A 23,567-nucleotide genomic window follows, 5' to 3' on the forward strand; every position below is an offset into this window, starting at 1 on the left:
TCGCGACTTTGTATAATCTGAATAATCAGTTTTAATGGTTTACCCAGAAATTACTTACAATAATGAGTTAAAATTAAGATGATTTTATGATTACGTGGAAATTAAATTATCAATACCACAGTAACTTTTGATTATATCAAAATTACTCATTCAAACATATCCTTGATTGTAGTAGTAGTTCAAGTAGCCTAAGATGGCATTACAAGCATTGTATAAATGGTCACAATTAATAAACATATATGTACCTAAATTTTGATTTATCGCCTGAAAAGTAGGAACAAGTTTTGCAGCATCTCCTTAAAGTGAATTACAAGCAAAGTCGGATGACCTCGAGAAATTTAGTATGATTTTTAAGCTGGTTAGTAAGTGATTTACCACAAGCATTGCATGTATATATTGAATTTTCTAAACTATCAACATCTTTCTACATTTAAAATAAGAATTAAGCACGTCGAAATTGTGTGAAGAAGTGAGTTTTTGTTTATTTGATTTCCTAAATTTGTTTATATGAATAGATGTGTGTTCATTATGAAAGTATAAAATGTACTTGAAGATGTTGTCAACATATCCCCCCGGAAGCCAAGAACTTTAACTGTGGTTTTAAGGGATGAAAAAGTTGAATGAATACATGTACAGTCATTCTTGATGACCAACCAGTTTTGCTTTGTTTCTTCTCATTATAGTTAATGAGAAATCCTTAGGTCGTCTCACCCCCGCCCTGTAAATAACTGATGAGCCATAAACGGCCGCATGGTAACCATAGCAATAATAAAAATAATTCTCATTCATTCGGAATTTTCGTTTGTTTAGGGGTATAAATCCGCAGGGTTTCTTTTTATCTCTAGTGTAAATCATTTGAAACAATTTTGATCATAGTATGTATGGTGTATATGCATTCACATCAAAGCTTTGATTTTCTCTGAAATTTTCTTTTAACATAAAGATATGTCAATAAAATTCTAACCATCGCCGATCTGTGGTGTTTGATTATGCCTGACTAAGCAGGTTTATCTATCAACAAAACAACTGTACTTGTTTACATACTAATGACGTTGAATTTCTCGTATTTAAATGACTAAAATTGTATGTGTGGTTATTTTGTCCGAATGAATTCAAACTTAAACATAGTATTTATATTGAACTTTTATCAATTTCTCTTATTTACGAGATGACTATGGTATTTTTTCAGAGGTAGTATTTACTTAGAAACCTGTTTTTGCAATTAAGCCTGAACACAGTCACTCACATTGTGTTTTCAAGTACAAATAAACATTCTGAGAATTACATCCTTTTTCTAGTATGGTCATTTAGTTTAGATGTATATATTTATTTCTAGTTTCTAGTGTATCAATACAATACACTAAATACTCAATGACTCCTTCGATTTATGAGGTGTGCACATTGTTGCAGCAACATTGCTTGTATAATATGTGAAGCAGGGTTGATAAAATATATTGTTTTCATAAAATTATTATACATGCACTAATCATAGTATGAATCCATTCATAGTTGCTTTTTTTAAAAGTCTGTTAAACTGTTTTGATTTGAATTATGTTCAAGATAATTTCTAGCTACTGTACATTCAAAGTACCACATAGCTATATTTGTTAATATGTAATACAAGTCTCTGAAAGTACAAAGTATTGACTATTAGTACAAAAAAAACTCATATTCAATTCAGAAGAAATAAACAATACAACGTCGACCTTTATTTGGCTGAATATACATGTATATAATCCAAATTTGCTAATTTTAAACCTTGATTCACGTTTAAATCAAGACAGAAAGTAGGATAAAAACCTTGAAAAAGTTTCAATACATATGAATTATGAATAAAAATATATTTGCGACATATCAATTTAACTAAATGTAATCTTACACCCACTGTATTATTGTTTTGGCTTAAATATTCTTAATTTTTCTAAGTCTTAAATAGTTTTCATATAGCTAAATATGTTATTACATTAAAATTATATTAAATCATGATCTAAAGCCATTAAAGCATGTAGCTATTAAAAAGAATATGCCCCCCTACATAGTAAAGCATAATAGGGCTCAAATTCGAATATAATATTGATCTTTACAATGAATTGAAGGAATGAAAAAACCGCAAAACCACAGACGTTTACACCTTACATTTTATGATGATGAATTATCAATGGATCGTGAAGAAGTATGCCCATGTTCATCTTATTTCCCACAGAATAGGTTGAATGCATCATCCCACAATGCGGTTAAAGGGTGACTTCACCAAATATTAAAATTATCAAAGTGTTATTAACTAATTAGTTCGATTAATTGACAGATAAACACACCACTGGGACGATGACAGACAACTATGATGTATACTATGTATAATAAATGGGAAGTACATCTGGAAACTGTTTAATAAAAGAAGTTTAAGAGCTATCTCATGAACCCGGATTAACGGCATTTAATGAAGACTTGAACAGATTATCATGGGTTAACCTTATATTAATACCTATAATCAACCTCGTTATCGAATAAAATAAAATAAAATTGGAAGATTGCTCAGTTGATACAAGGTTCACGCTTCATTCAAGTGATTAAGAAACGCTTGAATCATTATTACCTAGCAATACGTAAATATTATTCATTTAACAATATCTTACTGTATGGATGAGTATTTTGAAATATTGATGAGCATATTCAGTGTGCACTTTTATTTTAGCATGTGATGAGCCGTTTGGGCTTTTTTGAGCGCTTGTTTAACAATACAATAATGGAGAGAATTGAGGCGAAAATTCGACCAGCAGACCAGCCTGTGCATCCTGGGAGTCTGACAAATCTCTATATTGCTTAATATTTTAATGAGAACTCTATGAAATTAATTTCTGAAAATTAATAAAAAAAACTACTCCATTATACAAATTTACAAGAGAAATTATCAAAATAATTGTTGAATATATTGACAGAATTTATCAAAGATACCGAACATGATTCAGGACTATGCCCGGGTCATGTTTACAAGTTTACTTATTTGCGACATGAATTATGCATACACTTAATCAATGAATGTGACTCTACGTATATATTCATACTCACAGTGTGAATTTGTCAACCATGTAATACAGATGAGTCAGCTTTACAATTACATTTTGATCATATATCTTCTTTGTCGAAAGATTTTTAACTTCCCTCTATATGTTTACTGTTAGTCAACGAACGACAGGAACAATATTCAAATATCATGCAACTTTACCCACATATAAAAGCTATTTAATTTTCAACTTAATGTAATTTCATCACTGACGGACTTTTTAAAAACCGTGCTCCCTCTACCCCTCCAATACCCGTGCCGCCATTATTTGACAATAAATTATACTAATTTATATTTAAGCGCTGTAAAATCAGTATTCATCACATCAATCAGTAGTCATGTTATCAATAAGTAGTCATCATATCAATAAGTAGTCATGTTATCAATAAGTAGTCATCATATCAATAAGTAGTCATGTTATCAATAAGTAGTCATCATATCAATCAGTACTCATCATATCAATCAGTAGTCATGTAATCAATAAGTAGTCATCATATCAATAAGTAGTCATGTTATCAATAAGTAGTCATCATAGCAATAAGTAGTCATCATATCAATAAGTAGTCATGTTATCAATAAGTAGTCATGTTATCAATAAGTAGTCATCATATCAATCAGTACTCATCATATCAATAAGTAGTCATGTTATCAATAAGTAGTCATCATATCAATAAGTAGTCATGTTATCAATAAGTAGTCATCATATCAATAAGTAGTCATCATATCAATAAGTAGTCATCATATCAATAAGTAGTCATCATATCAATCAGTACTCATCATATCAATAAGTAGTCATCATATCAATAAGTAGGCATTATATCAATAAGTAGTCATCATATCAATAAGTAGTCATCATATCAATCATTATTCATCATATCAATAAGTAGTCATCATACCAATCAGTATTCATCATACCAATAAGTAGTCATCATACCAATAAGTAGTCATCATACCAATAAGTAGTCATCATATCAATAAGTAGTCATCATATTTAAGACAGACGCTTCTCGCTCATTTCTCTGAGAATATTAAACAAATATCTTTAAAAAAGACACTCGGCGACTTAAAACTGGTTTATTTGCATATCGTATCTAATAGAATCATAAAGATTATGATATTGAGCCTATGTTTAAATTTTTTGAAATATTAAAGTCATATGCATAATATTATGTTGGCACATACAAAGTATTTTTCGGCCGGAAAAATACAACACTCAAGTCTTATGGGGGTATAAATTAGGGTTTCATTCATTTTTTTCGCTAAAAATTTATGACTGACACTCCATTTACTTAATCTCTAGATATTGATATACAAACGTACTTTCTGTTTTAGAGGCGTGCTTCTTAAAATAATACTGTAATGCAAGAAACCAATTTAATAGTACATGTGTGTTTTAAAACAATATAGGAAACAGGAAGTTGTGTTACGCATATACCCGGAATGTTAATGAAATCAACAAAGAACAACACGTCTATAGAAATGCGAACTGATGTAATCGTAACTTGTGTTTCTGTCACGCGAGACCACAAAAACCGCAAAAACCGCAGAGTATCACCTTATGTCAAGTTGACAGACATTGTAAAGAGCGGAATGTAAATAAACATGTAAACAAATGTCTTATATATCACAACAATACATATATAATACGCTTGTTTTGTTTAATTTTTTTTATATATTTTTGTGGACGAAATTTGTACATAAGTAGCATTAAATCATCTCCGGTATACAAATTTTACATTCATTAAGAATAAGAAACAATTGACAGCAAAATGCAGCTTGTTGCATAACCGAAAAAGCCACACTTAAAATATGCATTTATTATCATACGAATAATTTACATATTTATCATAAAATTTAATTTGAATTTGAGCATTTCCATGATACGGCGGCTTTAGTTTCTGACACACAGTAAAATATCGTTTTCGGATTTAATTATACATGTGTTATTTTCATTTGACAAATAACATATTGAAATTAATAAGTTTTCCTATTTTATCGGAATTTATTTTATACAAGCATATTTATAAATTGTAAATTTGATGTGAATGAAAAAGAAGTTAAAGAAATAATTGAATTTTGTACTAAAACTCATAACCTTGTAATTTTCTTCTTTTTATCATCTTAATTTCTTCTACCGATTTCTTTGATCCAATATTTTAGGCGAAATAATAGCCATCTCTAAGTGAAGATTCAAAAATTGTGTTCATATAATTGTATTGATATGTTTTTATGAACAAGAAACGACATTTTATACAGATGAGTCAGTCTTAAATTGGGGGAAAATAATCAGTTTTTGGTTCGAGTACATACACATAAATGGCTTTATCATCAAAGGGCCAGATCAATATATAATTCTAGTATAACCTTTCATTTATCGATTAGAAACTCTGATATTGATTTAATGTGATTGACTTGCCTTACAAAAATGTTATTTACAATAATTAAGACTGCGATTTATTTGGATAAAAATCGTATTACATTGTATATTGTCTGGTATGATGCACGACACAGTTAGCACCCGACTGACTGTCCCTGTATAAGACCATGTTAGACTCAAACACCTGTATGCTCTTTTTATTTCGCCAATGTACTCTATGTTCAATCTAGCTATGTTTTTCTTTGTATGATATTGTCACATTTTTCATCTGCGAAATATATTAATGCTTATAAAGGTTTGCCTCATTTGGCACGTTTTGTTAAAATAATGTTCTGAGTTAGATTCGCTGTGCATTTTAATCTGAAGTGTTTATGTCCAGTGGAGCATAAAATGCTAAGAAATGTGCTTACATTATGGCCGGTTGTCCATCGTCCGTCGTGAAACCAAAAGATAAATTTGGACCAAACTTCAAAGGAAGGATCCTAAGGCGGCCCTCTGCAAAATTTTAAATCATTAACTCAAGTTTGATGCACAAGAAGGTAACAAGAGCTAACACTAGACACAATCGATATAGATAGTGGCACTGTGGTCAAAATTAGCACGTCCTAGGGTTCACTTAGTTTACATAGACTTTTATTGTAAAATGGTCTTTTAGAAATCTTCTTCTCTGAAAGTACAAAAAGTAAGACAATTACTATGCATGTATTATCACCTGGTGGTTCACAACAAAAATATATCTTGCCTCTAGAATCAAAATTAAAACTCACTTACTTTATATTGGCGTGCAAAGAAAACGCATAGAAGTCTTCTTATGTGAAGCTGCAATGCCTAGAGCTTATACATGCGACATGTAGCATTGCCTAATGGATCTCATATAAAGTAATACACGTATTAAACATCTTAAAAATTGCCAATGCCTTATATGAAAGAGTTTAGATATTTTATAGTTGGTTATATAGAATTGCCTAGTCAACTTTTATACAAGTTATACAATGGGTTAAATACTGCACCTCCCTGAGATAACATTTTTGTTTTTGTAACATTACTTTTGTGACGTAAGTGAACTTCTTCTTAAAAGATGGTTCAATCATCACCTTGGTGTAAAAAATACTGTAACAACGAAACACTGACAGAATATTTGGCACTCTAAAGTCTATGTTTATACTAGGAAAAGGACCCTGTATAAAATACTATTTTGTAATATGAATGTTTCATATTGAGTTGTACTTTATGTTTTTTGTTTATTCCATGTCACCAACCTTTATATTTTGATGCTATAAATATTGTTTTATATATGTAATGAAATAAAAGTTGAATTTATATATTTTAGACGTTATCATGACAGTTCCTGTAAATTGTGTAATTCAAACGATCGCACACTTAGTGATATCGTCAATTAAAACAATTAAGAAATGAAAACAAAGATCAATAAGGCAAAGGCAACATTCACAGAACGCAGCCCCGACACACTCCAGCCACAACAGCAGGACACCCAGAAGGCATAGAACCAAAACCGGGCGAAATGGCATATGCAAGCTGGACATGAAGGCGGGTACCGAACAATTCCGTGTGGATGAAAATATAACAACAGTTTACGGGTAGACTTTTTCGGCCGCCACACGGCACACGGAAGTCGAGTTAGCTCTGTAAGGCCGTTGTTAAAGGCCTTGTCATGGTCCGTAGTTTTTGTGCAATAACTTCAATGGTATTCGTCCAATACCGATATTTCAAATTATTTATGTTTGGAAGTTGGAAGCTACTGGTACAGAACAAACCACATAAGTACTGCAAATACTTCTACTGCAGACTCCAGACATATTCCTGCGTAGCTGTCCTGTGAATGTCCGAAATAATGTATAAGTGAGACAATATCAATATGTACTGTACAATTAAAGACAAACCTTTTGCATAGGAACATTAACCATCTATACTCTTGTTACTGGCGTTTTCTTGAATACTTTCTCAATAAGAATAAACTAAATATTGTGACATAGCAGCTGATATGTACATTGGCTTTAGAGAAAACATCATCTGTTTAATCTGAAACGATCTGAGTGTTTAATAGACTGGTTGCCATGGTCATGTCTCCTTATGCTTTATATTTATCATTTAAATAAAAGAAAAACCTTTTTAATGAAGTAAAATGATGTAACATGTTCTATAACTATACATGTTAATTGTTAATATTTTATAAAGGATTAAAACAAGGTGCAATATATGCGCTTAAAATTTATATTGTTCAAATCACGACTTACCTTCTTATTTAAACTTTTCGTTTTTAAATTAGGTGTTTTGCGTCGGATTAAAAGATTTGATTTGCAGCTTTATGTCGTGAAATAAACGATTAAAATCAAAAACATACTTTACCGGATATTTTAACTTGAACGTCAATTGAGTATCACATGCATTATAATAACTGTTTTTTCTAATGTGCATCATTACACTTGGCTAACTGCGTACATTGCTACATGTTGTATGACGTAACATTTCTGAATTACGGATTTTGTGGTTTTTCAAAAGTTTGAAACATGAGTATACGACATCATCAGCACAGACCGGACTATGAGTTTATCTTGCTATTTAACCGGGCAACCGGAAGTGACAGAGTTTATTACTTTATGTTAGATCCACGGACAAAAGACAGGATGTTTCCAAAAATGAATACAACTATTTTTCATAAATTGCGTAACCTCCTTGGGTACCGACCAGTTGTTTTAAACGGCATGCTGTTTATAGTAGGCGGTAAAGACTGGATTTCCGGTGATATGTCAGACGGAACTTGGCGGTATAATCCCGACACAGGGAAGTGGAATGCATGCGCAAGTATGGTTGAGCCTCGTTGTCGATTTACCGCAGATGTATTAGATGACAAAATATTCGTGACTGGTAAGATTGCAAACCAAACAAATTTCAACTATAAAACCACTACACGCACCAGTGTAAACCAGCTTGATTTTGTTTTCTGTACTCACATTTTTCAACCCTTCAATCATTCCATACATTTATTGATCTTAATATATACTGTTATCAAGTCATCACTGGATAACCAGCCTTAGTTAACTGGTGCCTGTTTGCCATTTAGAAGCAGTAGCTGAATTGATGGGTTGAATGTTTTCGCCACAAATGAGATACATTGTACTTAGTTTAGCTTAATAATATTTTATTGCTCTTTGAATACAATCTAAGAACATTATTTCCACAAAACAACATTTTTAAAAAAGGGCAAAAGGGTTGAACAACAATTTCTAGCAACATTAGTAACTGCCCTTCCTTTAAGCATTATAAGATATAGAAACAAAAACATGTTTAAACACTATACACATGAGCAATTACAAATATTAAGACGGATACAAAAACAAAGTAGCAAATAGAATTCGACATTAAATTTAAAAGAAAAAAACATTTGCTAATCAATTTTTTAAATATTAAAAAAAAACATATTTTTTTCCTGCACTGTATGTGATGGTTTGCATGGCTGTCAAAATATGTCATTTATATGGGGAATTAGAAGAATTAAAATTGGAACAACGATTGTTATTTTTACATGTACTTATTTGTTATTATTTAAATCTATGTGTATTTTTTTATATATTTTTGAACCTCATGAAATAAAAAAGAGTTTTCCTCGTCTGATAAATTTTCTTTTCCATAAAGGAGAGTACTTGTAATTAATGGATGAAAAGGGCGAGTGGAAGTGAAAAGTTGGAGTTTTTGAACACCAAAAAGTTTACAATTAAAAAAGAAATGGTTAGCATCCTCCTCGATATGGCAAAACTCACATTGTACTAAGCTTTAATTGGGCAAAAGTCTTTTGTTCTGAGTCTTTCTCTACATTCCTGATAATTGCTCTACCACGTGACTGATATTAATTTGGAATAAAGTCCGATTGTTTAATTAAATAAGCTAAAAGTTTGCTTCTTTAAACTTTGAAAACAAATTTTAAAATTCTTTAGCTCTTTACCAGTAGCCGATTATCTGTTTCGGTATTCATTTCATCAATAACATTGACAAGTAATATATCATTTGATAATTATTCTTGTCGAGACAGTCCTAAATTTGTCCTTAAATGATAATTGTGATAATTACTTTGCGTTGGTGCAGTTGAACAGTTCAACAAAACACATTTCATAACTTTGTGGAGGTTTCATAAGACCTAAAATAATTCCCTTAATTTCACCGCATCCTGTTTTGAAGGCAAAAACTCTTCATCGAAAGACATTAACTATAAATGGGATTTACCCGTGTTTTTAGAAATTTAAAAATTATTTAAAAAAAAACAACGTTGTTCATCTTAAGTATGTACAAGCAAGTTTGCGATTGAACATTTCAATGATTTAGACATACATGTACACTACTGCTGGAGATTTGAGACAAAAAAGACATCCTTAGAAACTGGAAAAAAAAACACGAAGCAACATCTGACGATTTGGTTTAAACATATTTATATTTTTATAAAGTTAAATTTCTTAAAAGTTTATACAATATACAAAATACAAAAGATTTATACATAATCATGAAAAAGTGGATTGAACTGAAAGCTAAAACCTTTGAATTCTCTTCGCTTATAGCACAGAATGTGGTGGTGATACAAATAGTTGACTAATATCTACACATCTATGACTAAATATGAAAAATTTAAAAGACAAAGTTAATTAAAGAACAAAAACAATCGAGAGAAAACATAAAGAAGCGCTAAAAAGGTTTACATAAAGAAAGAAATCATAACAGAAAAAGAAAATGTATAGATACAAGATTGGACATTGTAGAACTTTGCGGACTGCACAATGGCATCTTCTATAAAGAAGTTGGACCATTTCAGTCCAGTAAAAACATTTTGACTTTTCAATATATGTACATCTTGGAATATACATTCAAACTAATTTTATTTCCAATTGGTAAAGATGTATCCTCTGAAATAATGGTTTTTTAGAGAAAAAGAACAATTATTGTTGTTGATGATGTTAAACAAGGATGGTCTTGTAGTATATCATACTGTCTATAAAGAAAGAAGAAGTGGGAGACTGTTTCATGAAGCCCAAAGAGTTGATGTCATGATATGTTTTGGAAAAGATGTCCTCTGCAAGTAAGCTACAGTTTGTACGAATACAGTCGTTGGGAATTATTTGATTTTTATGTTTTCCAAAGTTAAAGTATTGTGGTAGAGTATTTGTTGGTGTAAATAAGTCTTTCTTAAAAATTGGAAATAGTTGCTGCGTTTCAAAGAGGAATAGGAAAATGTAGAAAAACAGAATCCGTACAGAAAGCCCAAACACAGCAAAATTGAAAATGTTGCAGGCTCGGTATGATTGAGCCTGTTCATGGATGGTAGTGGTAATTGCGTGCTACCGTCCACCCCTAGCACCGGTTTAAGCAGAATTCAACATTTAACATGAACGAGTTAAATATTGAATCTTGAAACATTCGCAGATATGTTCATATGGCGGATATCACAGATAAGCAGACTAACATTTTAACACATGTCACTTTGAGACCCATTTTGAAAGTTTCTGTAAATCAGCGTTAACATTTTCTGCTGCGGTTCTGGATCTTCGACTGTAATAAAAAATCTGGAAACAAAGTGATCCCTCGGAAGCATTAATCACAACAAAATTACATAAGAATTGCAGACTCGGTTTGATTGAGACTGTACATGAGGGATAATGAATAAGTGCAACATCCCTCACGCCCCCTAGCACCGGCTTGGGCGGTACTCAATTCTCAACACTTAATAGTGCAGGCATCAATGATTCCGAAGGACCAGAAAAATATAACAACACTGATGTGAAGTACGGGGCAACATTTTACAGCTGCCACACGGCACTTACCAAGTCGGAGAATAGACGTATATTGGCCTGAATGTCAACAAGAATATCATTAATAAAAATAAGAAATAGAAGAGGACCCAAGATGGAACCTTCAGGTACAACCGCTCTGATATAATTTTACATTGATGTTACGACCGGATCAACGACCCTTTGTTTTCTGTTGGTCAGAAAAGGACATTTAATACTGATACCTTACAAGATCTATAAGAGACCGGTATGCCAAGTCCTGTTTAAAGATTTGCTGATGTCGCAAAATACTGGTTAGAAATATATGTTAAAACAAGTCTTTCAAATACTTTCCATTGACGCATAGAAGAGATACAGGATGGTAATTTCAAGGTAAAGATCAATAATAATAAGATTTAGAATTGAAGTGACCTTGACTTCTGTCAACGTGATACAAATGTATAATTATACATGCATGCTGATTAAGTCAGTCAAAGGAACAGGTGCCTGGTGCTTTAAAAGTAGTGGATATGAGTTCTTCAGTTATACTGTACTACCTACTAAATGAGGAGTAAAAGTTGAGTTGTCGAAAACAGAATATATACCGAAAGCAGGTATACAGATTGTCCTCTGTTAAATAGAAACTGTAATTAATCTTATTAATAATGACAGTCAGCATTCAACTCCTGTGAGAATTATTCTACCAGAAAACGGTTTGTTGTATAGAAGCTTCTGGGATATAACGGAGACTGACACTAAATGACATCGTACAAATGGTCCTGTCAACTGAACGGCAATTATACAGAGAAAATGTGGGAACAAATAGCATCTAGAACCCGACATTATCTCGTTAAAGGGACCAATTAACCAATCGTTACAAGCATAAAATCCAATATATTCCGATGAAACAGAAAAGTTTTATGATAAGTTTCAGTCTAATTCGGTAATAAATGTTCTTTTAAGTTGATAAACTGTACTTTCGAGGGTAATATTTAGGAAAATATGATTTACTGCCCTCGTCTTTGACAGTGAATTTATGTGTTTTTTCCTTGATTTAATTTGTAACGGTGACTCATGGAAACTACTAAAGTCAATAGCATGGTCACATATGGAAGCTTGTAACATCTGTTGTATATTTGCCTTCATTGATCTATGTTTATAGCCCAGTATAAACACGTCTATTTTATTACATATATACATATTTATATATGTACTTGTTTGCAAGAAATGTCTGTGCAAAGCAACGCATTCTTATCTTAGTTGTTAGAGTAGGCAATGAACTGTAAACTCTCTTGGACATTAAGCAATTACTACTGTCTTAATATGTAAAGTTGTTGTGTATATATTGTCCATATTTTAATATAAAACAACAGTAACAAGCATACGCGATTCCAGTTAACCACACTTTACCCAAAGAACCATTTATGGACTAAAACTCAAGACAAAACCCTTCACAACAGAATAAAACGTGTATTACCATTAACGAAATTCACATATATACTGATTTCAAAAATAAGAAAATTTAAATCAAACATGATTTCATTTACTTCTAATTACATGACTTTATCATGTACATGAAAGTAATGCTTAACAACATAGATGTTATCTATGTCTCTGGCTTAACATATCGTTGTTTGAAGATTTCTCGCAGCAAAAAACTAAAACAAGCCCTTTTTGTTTTTATGCATGTAATTAAACTGATTTAACGTGTGCAGATAAAAGCAAATTTTGTTGAATTAAAGGGTTTTAACAGGATTAATGGATGCACTCTCATTCAAATATAATAATAGGATCAAATGTGTAAAGTCCTGAGAGCTTCCCCCGTACAATCATATTCCGAGTCAGGGGAAAGTTCTTCACTATCATGTTTATAGTCAAATTTGGTTAGATCAAATATTTTCATCTATTAATGGCGGTCTTCCAATCTGAGTAAAATGTATAAAAAAGGATCGAGCGCTTTAGAGTAAACTACAATCCTACGGCTTTCATGTTTTTAGGGAACGGTATTTGCAAATGAAGATGACTAACATTTAAATGTGAAAATGAACGGCATGTATGATATTTAACGCTGATAACAACCTTACATAGGAAATAATTATCAGCAATGATCAATACATACATTATTAGCAGAAACATAGCTTTGTGAGTCACTCAAGAGTAAAACAATATTAACACTATCCAGATTGTCCATTTGCTTCAAATTTAGATGTTTCTTTGATGATGATAAAACATACAAGTCTCTAATGTATGTTTTACAAACCGATTTTATCAAGGCATCAACCATAATAAAAAATTGTTTTCTCTTTTCCTTAAAGCGCCACTTGTTTTCCGCACTATCATATGAACTATTGGAATTCTATATTCTTCCGCTATTTGGTGATTGGCCCGTGAATGCTCGTTTATATTTTCAATTACTGAAATCGGCCACTTGACTTGTCGATTAAAAACTCATCGGTTTAGATTTTTTTCTTTGTGATAGGAAACATTTGATCAAATCAACATGCTGCTTTATGAAACAATTATTAAGTTGATGTAAATATTTGTTGAGAACGACAGTTTCCGTTCCGATAACTGGACCAGTAATCGATTTGGCTGTGGAGCCAACGGCAAATCTGTTTATCCCGTCATTTAACTATTTCCTATTTATTCTCATGAACTTTAGTTTTTATTGTGTAACTATCTCGACTCCAAGTTCTAAACAGTATAAAAAGTAAGAAAAATAAACAACAACAAACAAACAAACAAACAAAAACATCAACAAAACACAAAACTTTTCAATAATTTTCATCGATGAGATATCATCGATGAAATATCAAATGTGTAGTACAATTTTTAGATATTTTTAATGTATAAATAGATAGTTCTTTTGTTCTTATACTATTTTTTTCTTTCGGGAAAATAAAGCTATAAAACCACACTCTTTCTTAGTGTTCATTAAAATGAGCCGTGTCATGACAAAACCAACATAATGGGTTTTGCGACCAGCATTGATCCAGAAAAGCCTGCGCATCCGCGCAGTCTGATCAGAATCCATGCTGTTCGCTATCAGTTTCTCTACTTGTAATAGGGTTTGTAAGCGAACAGCATGGATCCTGATCAGACTGCGCGGATGCGCAGGCTGGTCTGGATCCATGCTGGTCGCAAACGCACTATGTTGGTTTTGTCATGACACAGCTTATAACAAGAGGTTAGTTGGACTGCACAAATGGGCAGGCTGTCCGGGCTCTACACTAGTGGAATAATATCACATTTGGTTCCAGCAATGTAACGGCTAAACTCAAGCTTTCCGTTATGCTAATCTGTTAGTTATGTTAATGTAATTTTAATTACACGAAGTAACTGTGCGTCGAATTGAAAAAATATTTTGAAATTCTTCAAAATTCTCAAGAACAATGCCAAAACATTGCAGCAAAAGACATTCATAAATGCATAGAAGATACATTCGTTTGTGCATGTACACATATTATGAAACATGTACACATAATAATGCAACATTGAACTAAGATCCCAGTAAACAAAATTAAACGTCATATGTGAACCTTTAAATGGCAGTCTGATTATGCGGACTATTTCCGGTTGGCCTCCTCTAAGTCTTGATATCATAGTTTACATAAGCAAAAGTACTTTAATTTATGTCATTTTTTTAATCAAATGTACTTCAGTCTGTATGAAATACGACGACGACGACAACAACACAACGAAAACAAAAACAACATCTATTTAGAAATTAAGCATAGCAATGCTTTTAGACACAATTAACAATTGACATAACGTGAAATACCACTTGTTCCTAGTGCTCTGTTACATTAAAAGTAGGTTAAAATAACGAGTAAAACACATTTTTAAGATTGCTAAAATGAATATACTGACGAAGATAACATTATAACAAGTACATACATACAAGAGCAACATGGTGCTCATCTTATATACAAAAAACATCAACAAAAAACCCGCTGGTTTTTTATAACGGCTAGATTTTATTAGTAATGGATGTGCTGACTAGTATAAAGTCTATGGCCACCAAGATATTTTATACTGAATCAAACTCTTTTAACACTTATATAATAACAAAACAGGACAATTGCTAATGTTGCATTCCATCATTTTTCAATGATTAAAAAAACACATTTTTTTACATATAACCTCATGGTTTTGTCATACGTACAAAAACATATTACGACAATAAAACTATATTACAGGCGGTGAAGTCAAAGGCGGGAAAGTGACGAGGACCGTCGAATTCTATGATCCCGGCACGGACACCTGGACACCAATAAAAAGCCTACCACGTCCAAGAGTTGACCATGCCAGTTGCGTGGTCGGAGGTACAAGACTCTACGTGTCCGGTGGTATTTCGAACATCAAGCACCAGTGCTCGAATGTTTTCTGGTAAGTTAAACATTATGTTTAAAAATATAATTTAACTCTTGCTGCACAATTATATACATGAAACAGCAATGGTGTATTTATTGTTTTATTTATATTATTTTTTTCAAAATAGGCTTATTTATATATCTCACCATAACTTATATAAAGCAGTTACTTACAATGTCGACATTGTTGCTTTATAATCACGGGAAGTGAATAAATAAAGAATAAAAGGAATGAAAAAAATTATCGTGGAATCAGTTTCTATAGATTATTGAGGAAAAAATGTTGAAGTTTGTTTAATTATGATAATTCTTTAGAATTAATAAAGTTATTTGTCTGTGATTTTTACTCAGTACATTACCGGCATTTACGTTTAAGGTAAAGAGTATATTTACGTATTACGTAAAGATTACATTTACCTAAGGTAGAATACATTTACGCATTAGGTAAAGAATACATTTACATATAAGGTAAAGAGTACAGTTAGGTATAAGATAAAAAAAAGTACATTGTTTTAGGAATTAGGTAAAGAGTGCATTTACGTATTAGATAAAGAGTACATTTACGTATTAGGTAAAGAGTACCTTCAGGTATAAGATAAAGAGAAAATTTTGTTTTTACAAAAAGGTAAAGGCCCATTATGCCCCAGAAAAGGTTTCATCTTTATTTCTCAAAAGCTTTTGTGTTGTCCTGTTAATAGTTTCCATACATTACCCATTGGCCAACTACCTAAGCCTTCTATTTTCTGTTGCTTTTTTGCAACTACATCAGTTTTAGTGATTAAGTATTTTGTATGGCAGTCAAAATACTACTTTGTCTACATTTTGTTACTTTTATTACAAATAATGTCACATTCAGTGCTATTTTTTTCTTATGATAAGCATCTAATATGCTCATAAACTATTATTTAAACATAATAAAACGCACGTTTTCTTGTTAAAAGAAAGAAAAATGTGTTAATTTCTGAGGCATAATGTGCCTTTAATGTATAGAATGACTACAAGATATGATTATAGTCTGGTGTTACAGAATGCAGAAAACGTCATATAAATCAATGGAATAAAATGGTCTAAATACAATGTACAATGTATAATAAACAGGCAAAATATTAAATAAAGAGACTTTTTTTAAATAAAACTTTGACAGGTATTTTTTAATCTTTAATTCTCTCTAAGTGTACTAAACAAATTCTCTTATAATCAGTCTTATTGGTTTTACATCTAATTATTTATCATGATATAAATACTTGTACAATTTAACACTCGTTCTTATCAACCTAAACGAAATTTTCAAAAATGTTTATGAAAGTGTCTGGTATAATAACTTTAAAATACACTCATTTGTTAATTTCTTTGAGTGTTAATTTTGGTCACGAATTCAACATTTTATCAAAGTTCAAACAAAATTTATATTTTCTTTCGAAATTTATTTCACTCAACTGTCCTAGATATCCATTAATTCGGTGAAGTAAAGTGTGTTTCTTCAAATATCATTCGGATAAGAACCAAGCAGTAAAATTTCGACGAGCCAGAAATAATACGTTTTAGGACATTTTTAGTTTTTAAGTGTCCCGGGAGCGGAGAGAAATCATTAAGACCCATTTACCAATTACATCAATTAAGATAGAATGTCTTAATTGTTTTCTTTCTAATTAATTTTTATTTAAGACAGCTGACCGCGTTTGAAACATGAGTCACATATGTGACTCACTTTGGCGCGTTTAAAATCAGCTCCTTTTTACAGGATTTCAGGAATCATTGTTTCGCGCACGTTTTTCTTCACCCGAAGGACGCGCGACTCATAACTCCGTCATAAAATATTGAACGTGTTTGATTGGTCGGTGTGGCGTAGTGATACAGAAGCGGCTAGATCAAAGGTCTGGGGAAAATGTGAGTGACCGTTCTCGGCGATTTAATGACTTAATTGCAGAAATCCGATTGATTTTAAGGGCCATCTATAATACATGTAATGACTCAACATTCAGACTTTCCATGAACACTGTCATTTTCTCATCTCGGGCTGAGAGTCCACTAACCAGGAGTTAAACGTAGTATAATAACTAAATTTAGATAATTGTAACCACAGACACGGTAATCGCTTTAATTAACTCTCGCCTTACTGTCCATGATTATTAAGAATTAGTCCTTAAAATGGACTTATGAAAATAAAGTTTACTCATAAACCACACATAGTGACGTCATAAGTTTTGAAGAATTTATTCCTTTATTGGCAAACAGATACAATTTCATTATATTTGATGAGCATCATTTTACACAAAAAAATAGTTGAGCAATCAAAAAAGTTATAAAAAGGTAGGAGGAAAATCGAAAGCGTATTTACAGTAAAGAGTTGATTATTTTACAACCGGGTAATATTTCATTGCACGTGTTAATGAAAGCATGAAATAAAACACGACTGATGTTATCTCTATAGCAAATATAATTAAATGCAGCAAACTGTTCTCATAATTGGAGTTTAATGTTCATTTAGCCTGTTCCTGTAACCGGAAGTCAAGTATTGCCTGTCGGGACGGATGGAGAGACTGCCCGTTTATTGGGCGATGTTTAATAATATTTCCCCACATAAATGTTATGAACATATATCGTGATTTATGGATTGGTCTCAACATTTTTGAAATGGTTTGATAATATAAGTCGATCTAGTTTTATTTTAACAAAACAGGTGCCATCGTGACTTTGCGTCATCGCAGCGGACACCCAACTTGAAATATGAGTAACTCGCGTTAAATAATATGCCATTAATTAGAAAAATACAATTTGTCAATGTATAAAGACAATTTCAACAACTGTTTAAACCATTGTTTAATTCTAAATGCAAAATTGTTTTCATTAATATATCAAACATTTGTTTATTCTATTTAACAATGAATATGCATTTGAATAGTTAGGCATTAACGTTAGATCATCAAAGAGCCGCTTTTCATCAATCACATTTGTCATGCAGAATATATGCAAAACTAATACCTTTCATATTCAAAAGATAAAACCCCCTTTTTTACTTCAAATGAACCAGGTGTTCATTTTCAACTATACCTTTTAATCAATGCAGTGTATTTTACATGATAAATGAACAAACACTGATTGAAGAACAATATCACAATGTACACAGAGAAAATGGACGTTTTTTGCGCACATGTTTGCTTATTAATTAACTGAACTAATAACTTTTAATAAGGCTTTGTTTTTCTATTTCTAAAAAGGCTTTGATGTCCATTCGTGTCAGCGTCAAATTATTACGGAGCTTCAAAAGTAATATCTCTTGCGTAAAAACGGTTTTGTATATCAAATAACAGTTCGCACATTTTCTGTAGTATGAAATGACAAAAGATGGCGAGACCACGTGATCGCCAATCGTAGTCACATGACTCATAATGCCAACATGGCGTCATGACTCACCGAAGCGCAGTTCAAAACTGAATTAATAAATGTTTCACCATATAACAGTTTATATTCATACTCACGGGTATGGTTTAGTTATTGACTTTAGATAAGGTATGATTAATGAAGAAACACGTTTAGGGAACCGGTTGGCGCATTTTTTCCATTAAAAATTAGCATCATAATATAGAACGGAGAGAGCGGGTTTTCCTAGAGGCCATGTTATAATTGATAGGCATTAATTGCGGAGATAATGATATAGATTGTGTGGTTTAATATAGCATACTCATATAAACATGATCAGAAAATATATTTATGAATATGACCGTGCATTTATGACTTACGTCGTTGAATTGTTTGATATTTCATATCCTGTATAAACTTTAATAGTTTTAATTAAAGTTCTGATATTTTAAGAAGCATTTAAGAGAGAATGATATGTAGGTCATGACATTTTGATAAACTTAATGTGCAAATTTAAAATGCAAATTTTATTTAATAACCATTATCTCCAAATTATCTTGATTAATTTTGTAGAAAGAAAGAAATAAGAAATTTAAGGTCGTGATTAATGTGGTATTAAGTTTAATATTTCTTACACTAAGCACATTATTAACCATTAGAGTTGATGTAAAAAAACATAATTATAGGGGACAGAACAATTGCGCTAGAAATACGGGCAATTTATTTTCCTAGACTTTAAAAAGTATATGCTGTCGTAAATGTTATATCATGCCATGCAATTAAATATGGTGGGGGCACTATAATGATCTTTTGGCTACTTCTCAGCTTTACTTGTGATTTAAAACCTCAGGAGCCCCTCGATCCGTACATTTCAGGTAAAAAAAAGGCATCTGTGTAGAACCACCGACGTTCCGTAAGCTTGCTGGAAAGCTTCCTTACATGAAAGAATTCAAAGTCCCTGGCCCATTTGGAACCGGCACCGGTTATAAGTATCAAGAAGTTAGCACTGACATCGAAGATCGAAATTCAGTTTAAAGTGAATATCGAGCTAGTTTTGAACTTCGGGATACTGTAAATATATTTAGGGGACAGATGGCTAAGTAGTTTAGGTGTATGTTTATGAACACAAGGGTTGTGAGTTAAAGATCTACTTGGGTAACAAATGTGATGCCTTGTATGAAAGAAATATTGGTTAGTCTAGGGACCGGACCCGAGAGTGATTGTATATTTTCCAATTTTCAACTCTGTCGAGCTAACATAAATTAATATTGACTACATTTTAAATAAAGGATTGCTCACAAAAAATTTCAGCCTTCAAATATTTTCAATTGTCAACTTTCATTTCATTTTAATGTCACATTTTTTTACGATCAATTTCATTCTATCTGTCATATAACTGAATATAAAAAAAAAATAGGCATTTAGCGTGTAGTGGTTTTAACGCTTCAAAATAAAATAAAAGGACACAATTAACTGTTTTTACTAAACCAATCTAATGAAACTGCGTCCACCACTATAAAATGCTGTTCAGATGAAATTAGAAGACCACATTGCTATGTATGTGGCTAATGGAGAAGATACATCATCCATTTATTTTTTTTTCAAGGGGAAGTTCAGTGAACCTTTAAAGGCTGATTAGAATATTATCCTCGTCACTTCCTGTAATTATAGCCTCTCATAGAGTTGAAATTTCAAGATATCTCATTTTTTATTTGGAATTGGTTCGACCGGCGTTCCATATAGTATCACATTTATCCCAAGGACACGATTAATGAATTCATAAAATGATAGTGACAATTTCTAAAGCTTGTATAACAACCGTTAAGTGGATACGTGTCATCAATTTTGCAGTAGATGACTCCTATCGGTGGCGTATGACGTGTACAAATATTAGTTAAAGGGAAGTAACAACTTTTTGTCAGCCATCGGTAAATACGTGGCATTATTTCCCTTTGACATTCAGCCCAGGGTGTTTTTTTTTTGTTTGTTTTTTTTTAAAGATTTTTGATGCAGGTTTTGGCCAATAATTTATGTGAAAAGTTTAAGATGTGCAAAATGACCCAAAAATTAAATGTTGCAAAATACTTTTTAATAAAATTCGGCTAAGAATCGTCCAAAAAAATCAATTTTCAATTTACCTTTGCGTATACATGTATTTCTTTATTATCTTTTGTAGAATTTTCCTTCCATTTCGTGCATCACTTGTAAGAATTTCAAATCTTATGTTTTTAATTTTTTTGACCTCAGTTGAGCTCCTTTATCATTGTATATAGATGACGTCAAAAATAGCTAATCAGTTCTATTGGGTTCATTATAAACTGAAATAATTTGATATCGATAAAAAAGAATGTGAAATGTCAAAAAGTTCTTCTAATTTAAAAGCTTTCTGCATATCAAGGTTTTAGTGCTGGAATAATTCACACTACTTTATGAGAATGATTAGATGATTTACCTTTTATAAATATTAATTTTAGACATAATATAGAATTTTCAAAATAATGAAATTGACTTTAGAACAATTTTCACCTTTTTATGAATCATTAGCTAGATTCCAACTGGTCATATTTAAATGAATGACAGTGTCATTTTGGTAATCTAAAATTGAAAACCTCATTCAGGTTTATATGATCGTGGTCTCATGAATATATTGCTAATTCCAAAACTGCATGTTAGGAATGCGATCATATGCTTGAACTTGATCAATGAAAAATGTATTTTATTATAATTATCAACTTTTACTCTCAGTAATATTATAGTCTACTCAAGTCACTGCCGCATTTCGGAATGTCCATTAATGCGGATTTTTACATCCAAGTAAAATGGAATATTCAAAGTTATGAGTGTGACATAGATAAGTACACATGTATAGCGGTGAAAGGGAGACTACTATGAAAACATGGTTATTCTTACAGTACTGTATATGGTATATATAATTTCAGGGTTTATGACCTGCTGACTGACCAGTGGTCAGATCCTTGTCCAGATCTGATATTGCCACACGAGAGAGAAAAACATATCATGGTGCCTATAAAAAATGACATTTATGTCATGGCAGGTAATGCTTATTCTTGTGTTATATATTATATATACATGTATATATACACAGCTTACAGCTGGCATATTTAAATCCATGCATGCAATTACTTGTAAACAATTGACTTAACAGACCTCGCAAACGTGTTATATACTTTTACAACACTGAACATTTCACCGTGGAAACCTTATCGTACTAGTGATTTTAGGTACCATATTGGATAGTGTCCTAAGCCTAACTTAAGAAATGCTATTTTCCAGGTCGTGGGTTCGATCAAGAAGTATTTGCGGAGAAAGATGAGGGACACGTTTGTAGTTATTGTACCAAATTTGATGGTGAACTCAAGAGACCAAAAGCTTTTGATGTGGATCACCCAACCATGTTTCATACAAGAGTGAACCCTGCATACATTCAGTTAGGTATGTGCTTATACTAAACAGTTATTACATCAGCAGATCGCGAAAGTTCGGTATATTTCGTCAGTACGCAATCTCAATCTCAATCAAATCGTCGCTTTTTTTTTAAATAAGCAAAACAAAATACGAAGTTGACCGAAAGTTGACGGGCTGTTTATTATTGAGACACGAACAGAAAATAATAATTTTATTAAATAGTTCTTTTTTTTCTCTTTTCAAATTTTTAAAGTGAACTATTTGATTTTCATATAAAGACTGTAATTGGTTTTGTAAAGACTTAGCGTCCAATTATTTCGAATGTTAGAAAGATAGAACAGTGACATAAACCTAGAATGTTATTTGATTTACTGAAATATGCAGTGAACACTATCATAAAGTAGATCTTTGTTCATTTTATTTTGCAGGAAAACGAATATATCTTTTTGGCGGGAAAAGTTTTCAAAAAGATCGCGAGGTAACGGAAGTTGATTTTTACAGCGCAAAGACCCGGAAGTGGAAGACAGTTTTCAGTCTTCCGGACAAATACAGTTATGCTAACTTAGACTGCGTAAAAATGACCGTTCCAATACACAATAGAGATTTTAACTTTAATGCCGTACAACTGTATGACAGTTGGATAATGTGGTAAATACCAAATATATGCCTTGCTCCGTTTTAGGGGACCTTGCTCCAGATTCCAATTGCTGGTGGTGTGGGATCTGAACTGTTTCTATGTGTATATCAATGCCTGAAAGTGCTTAATAATAATAAAGTATATGATTGTAAAATGTGTGTTGTTTTCTTTTTCTGATTCATTGTTTCGTACTTACAGTATAGATTTAAAAGGATAGTATTGAAGTGCTTCTTTCTTTGCCTCCATGACCAAATGGTTACGTTCACCGAATCACTTTCATATATTCTGGATATTTTCATATAAGAAAGTTATCAAATGTTTGTTAGTTCAATCAAAGAACCCGGTTGAGGTCAAAGTTAACAGTGTATTATGTCTTTTCTTCTTTCCCTGACTGAATTTTCTCTGTCACTCTGTTGGTGCTTTGTACTATTTTTCTCTATGGTAATGAACTCGAGATATTCTTTTCTTTAATGTCAAAAGTATTTCTTGGAGAATGGGAATTATAAATATTTAATCAGAATCGTGACTCGTAACATGGAATGTGAAATATTTACTAGGGTAT

The 23,567-nt window shown here is 31.9% G+C and overlaps 1 protein-coding gene across 1 annotated transcript; it reads left to right on the forward strand.

The window, feature by feature from the left end:
• Positions 1-7,166: 7,166 nt before the first annotated feature.
• On the forward strand, positions 7,167-23,084 carry LOC132719904 (kelch-like protein 17). The gene is made up of 5 exons (XM_060703857.1): positions 7,167-8,324; positions 15,409-15,598; positions 21,882-21,997; positions 22,237-22,395; positions 22,797-23,084. The coding sequence occupies exons 1-5, from the start codon at positions 7,967-7,969 to the stop codon at positions 23,018-23,020; spliced, it is 1,047 nt and encodes a 348-aa protein (XP_060559840.1). The 5' UTR covers positions 7,167-7,966; the 3' UTR covers positions 23,021-23,084.
• The last annotated feature ends 483 nt before the right edge of the window (positions 23,085-23,567 follow it).

This window comes from Ruditapes philippinarum, unplaced genomic scaffold (assembly GCF_026571515.1).
Source record: "Ruditapes philippinarum isolate M1 unplaced genomic scaffold, ASM2657151v2 ctg367_1_1_1_1, whole genome shotgun sequence".
NCBI classification, from domain to species: Eukaryota; Metazoa; Mollusca; class Bivalvia; order Venerida; family Veneridae; genus Ruditapes; species Ruditapes philippinarum.

Excerpts from the sequence above, each read along its gene's own strand:
- LOC132719904 (XM_060703857.1), top strand. The coding sequence starts at position 7,967 with ATGAGTATACGACATCATCAGCACAGACCGGACTATGAGTTTATCTTG. Across the intron at positions 8,325-15,408 it reads TGACAAAATATTCGTGACTG|GCGGTGAAGTCAAAGGCGGG; the intron begins GTAAGATTGCAA and ends ACTATATTACAG. Across the intron at positions 21,998-22,236 it reads TGACATTTATGTCATGGCAG|GTCGTGGGTTCGATCAAGAA; the intron begins GTAATGCTTATT and ends GCTATTTTCCAG.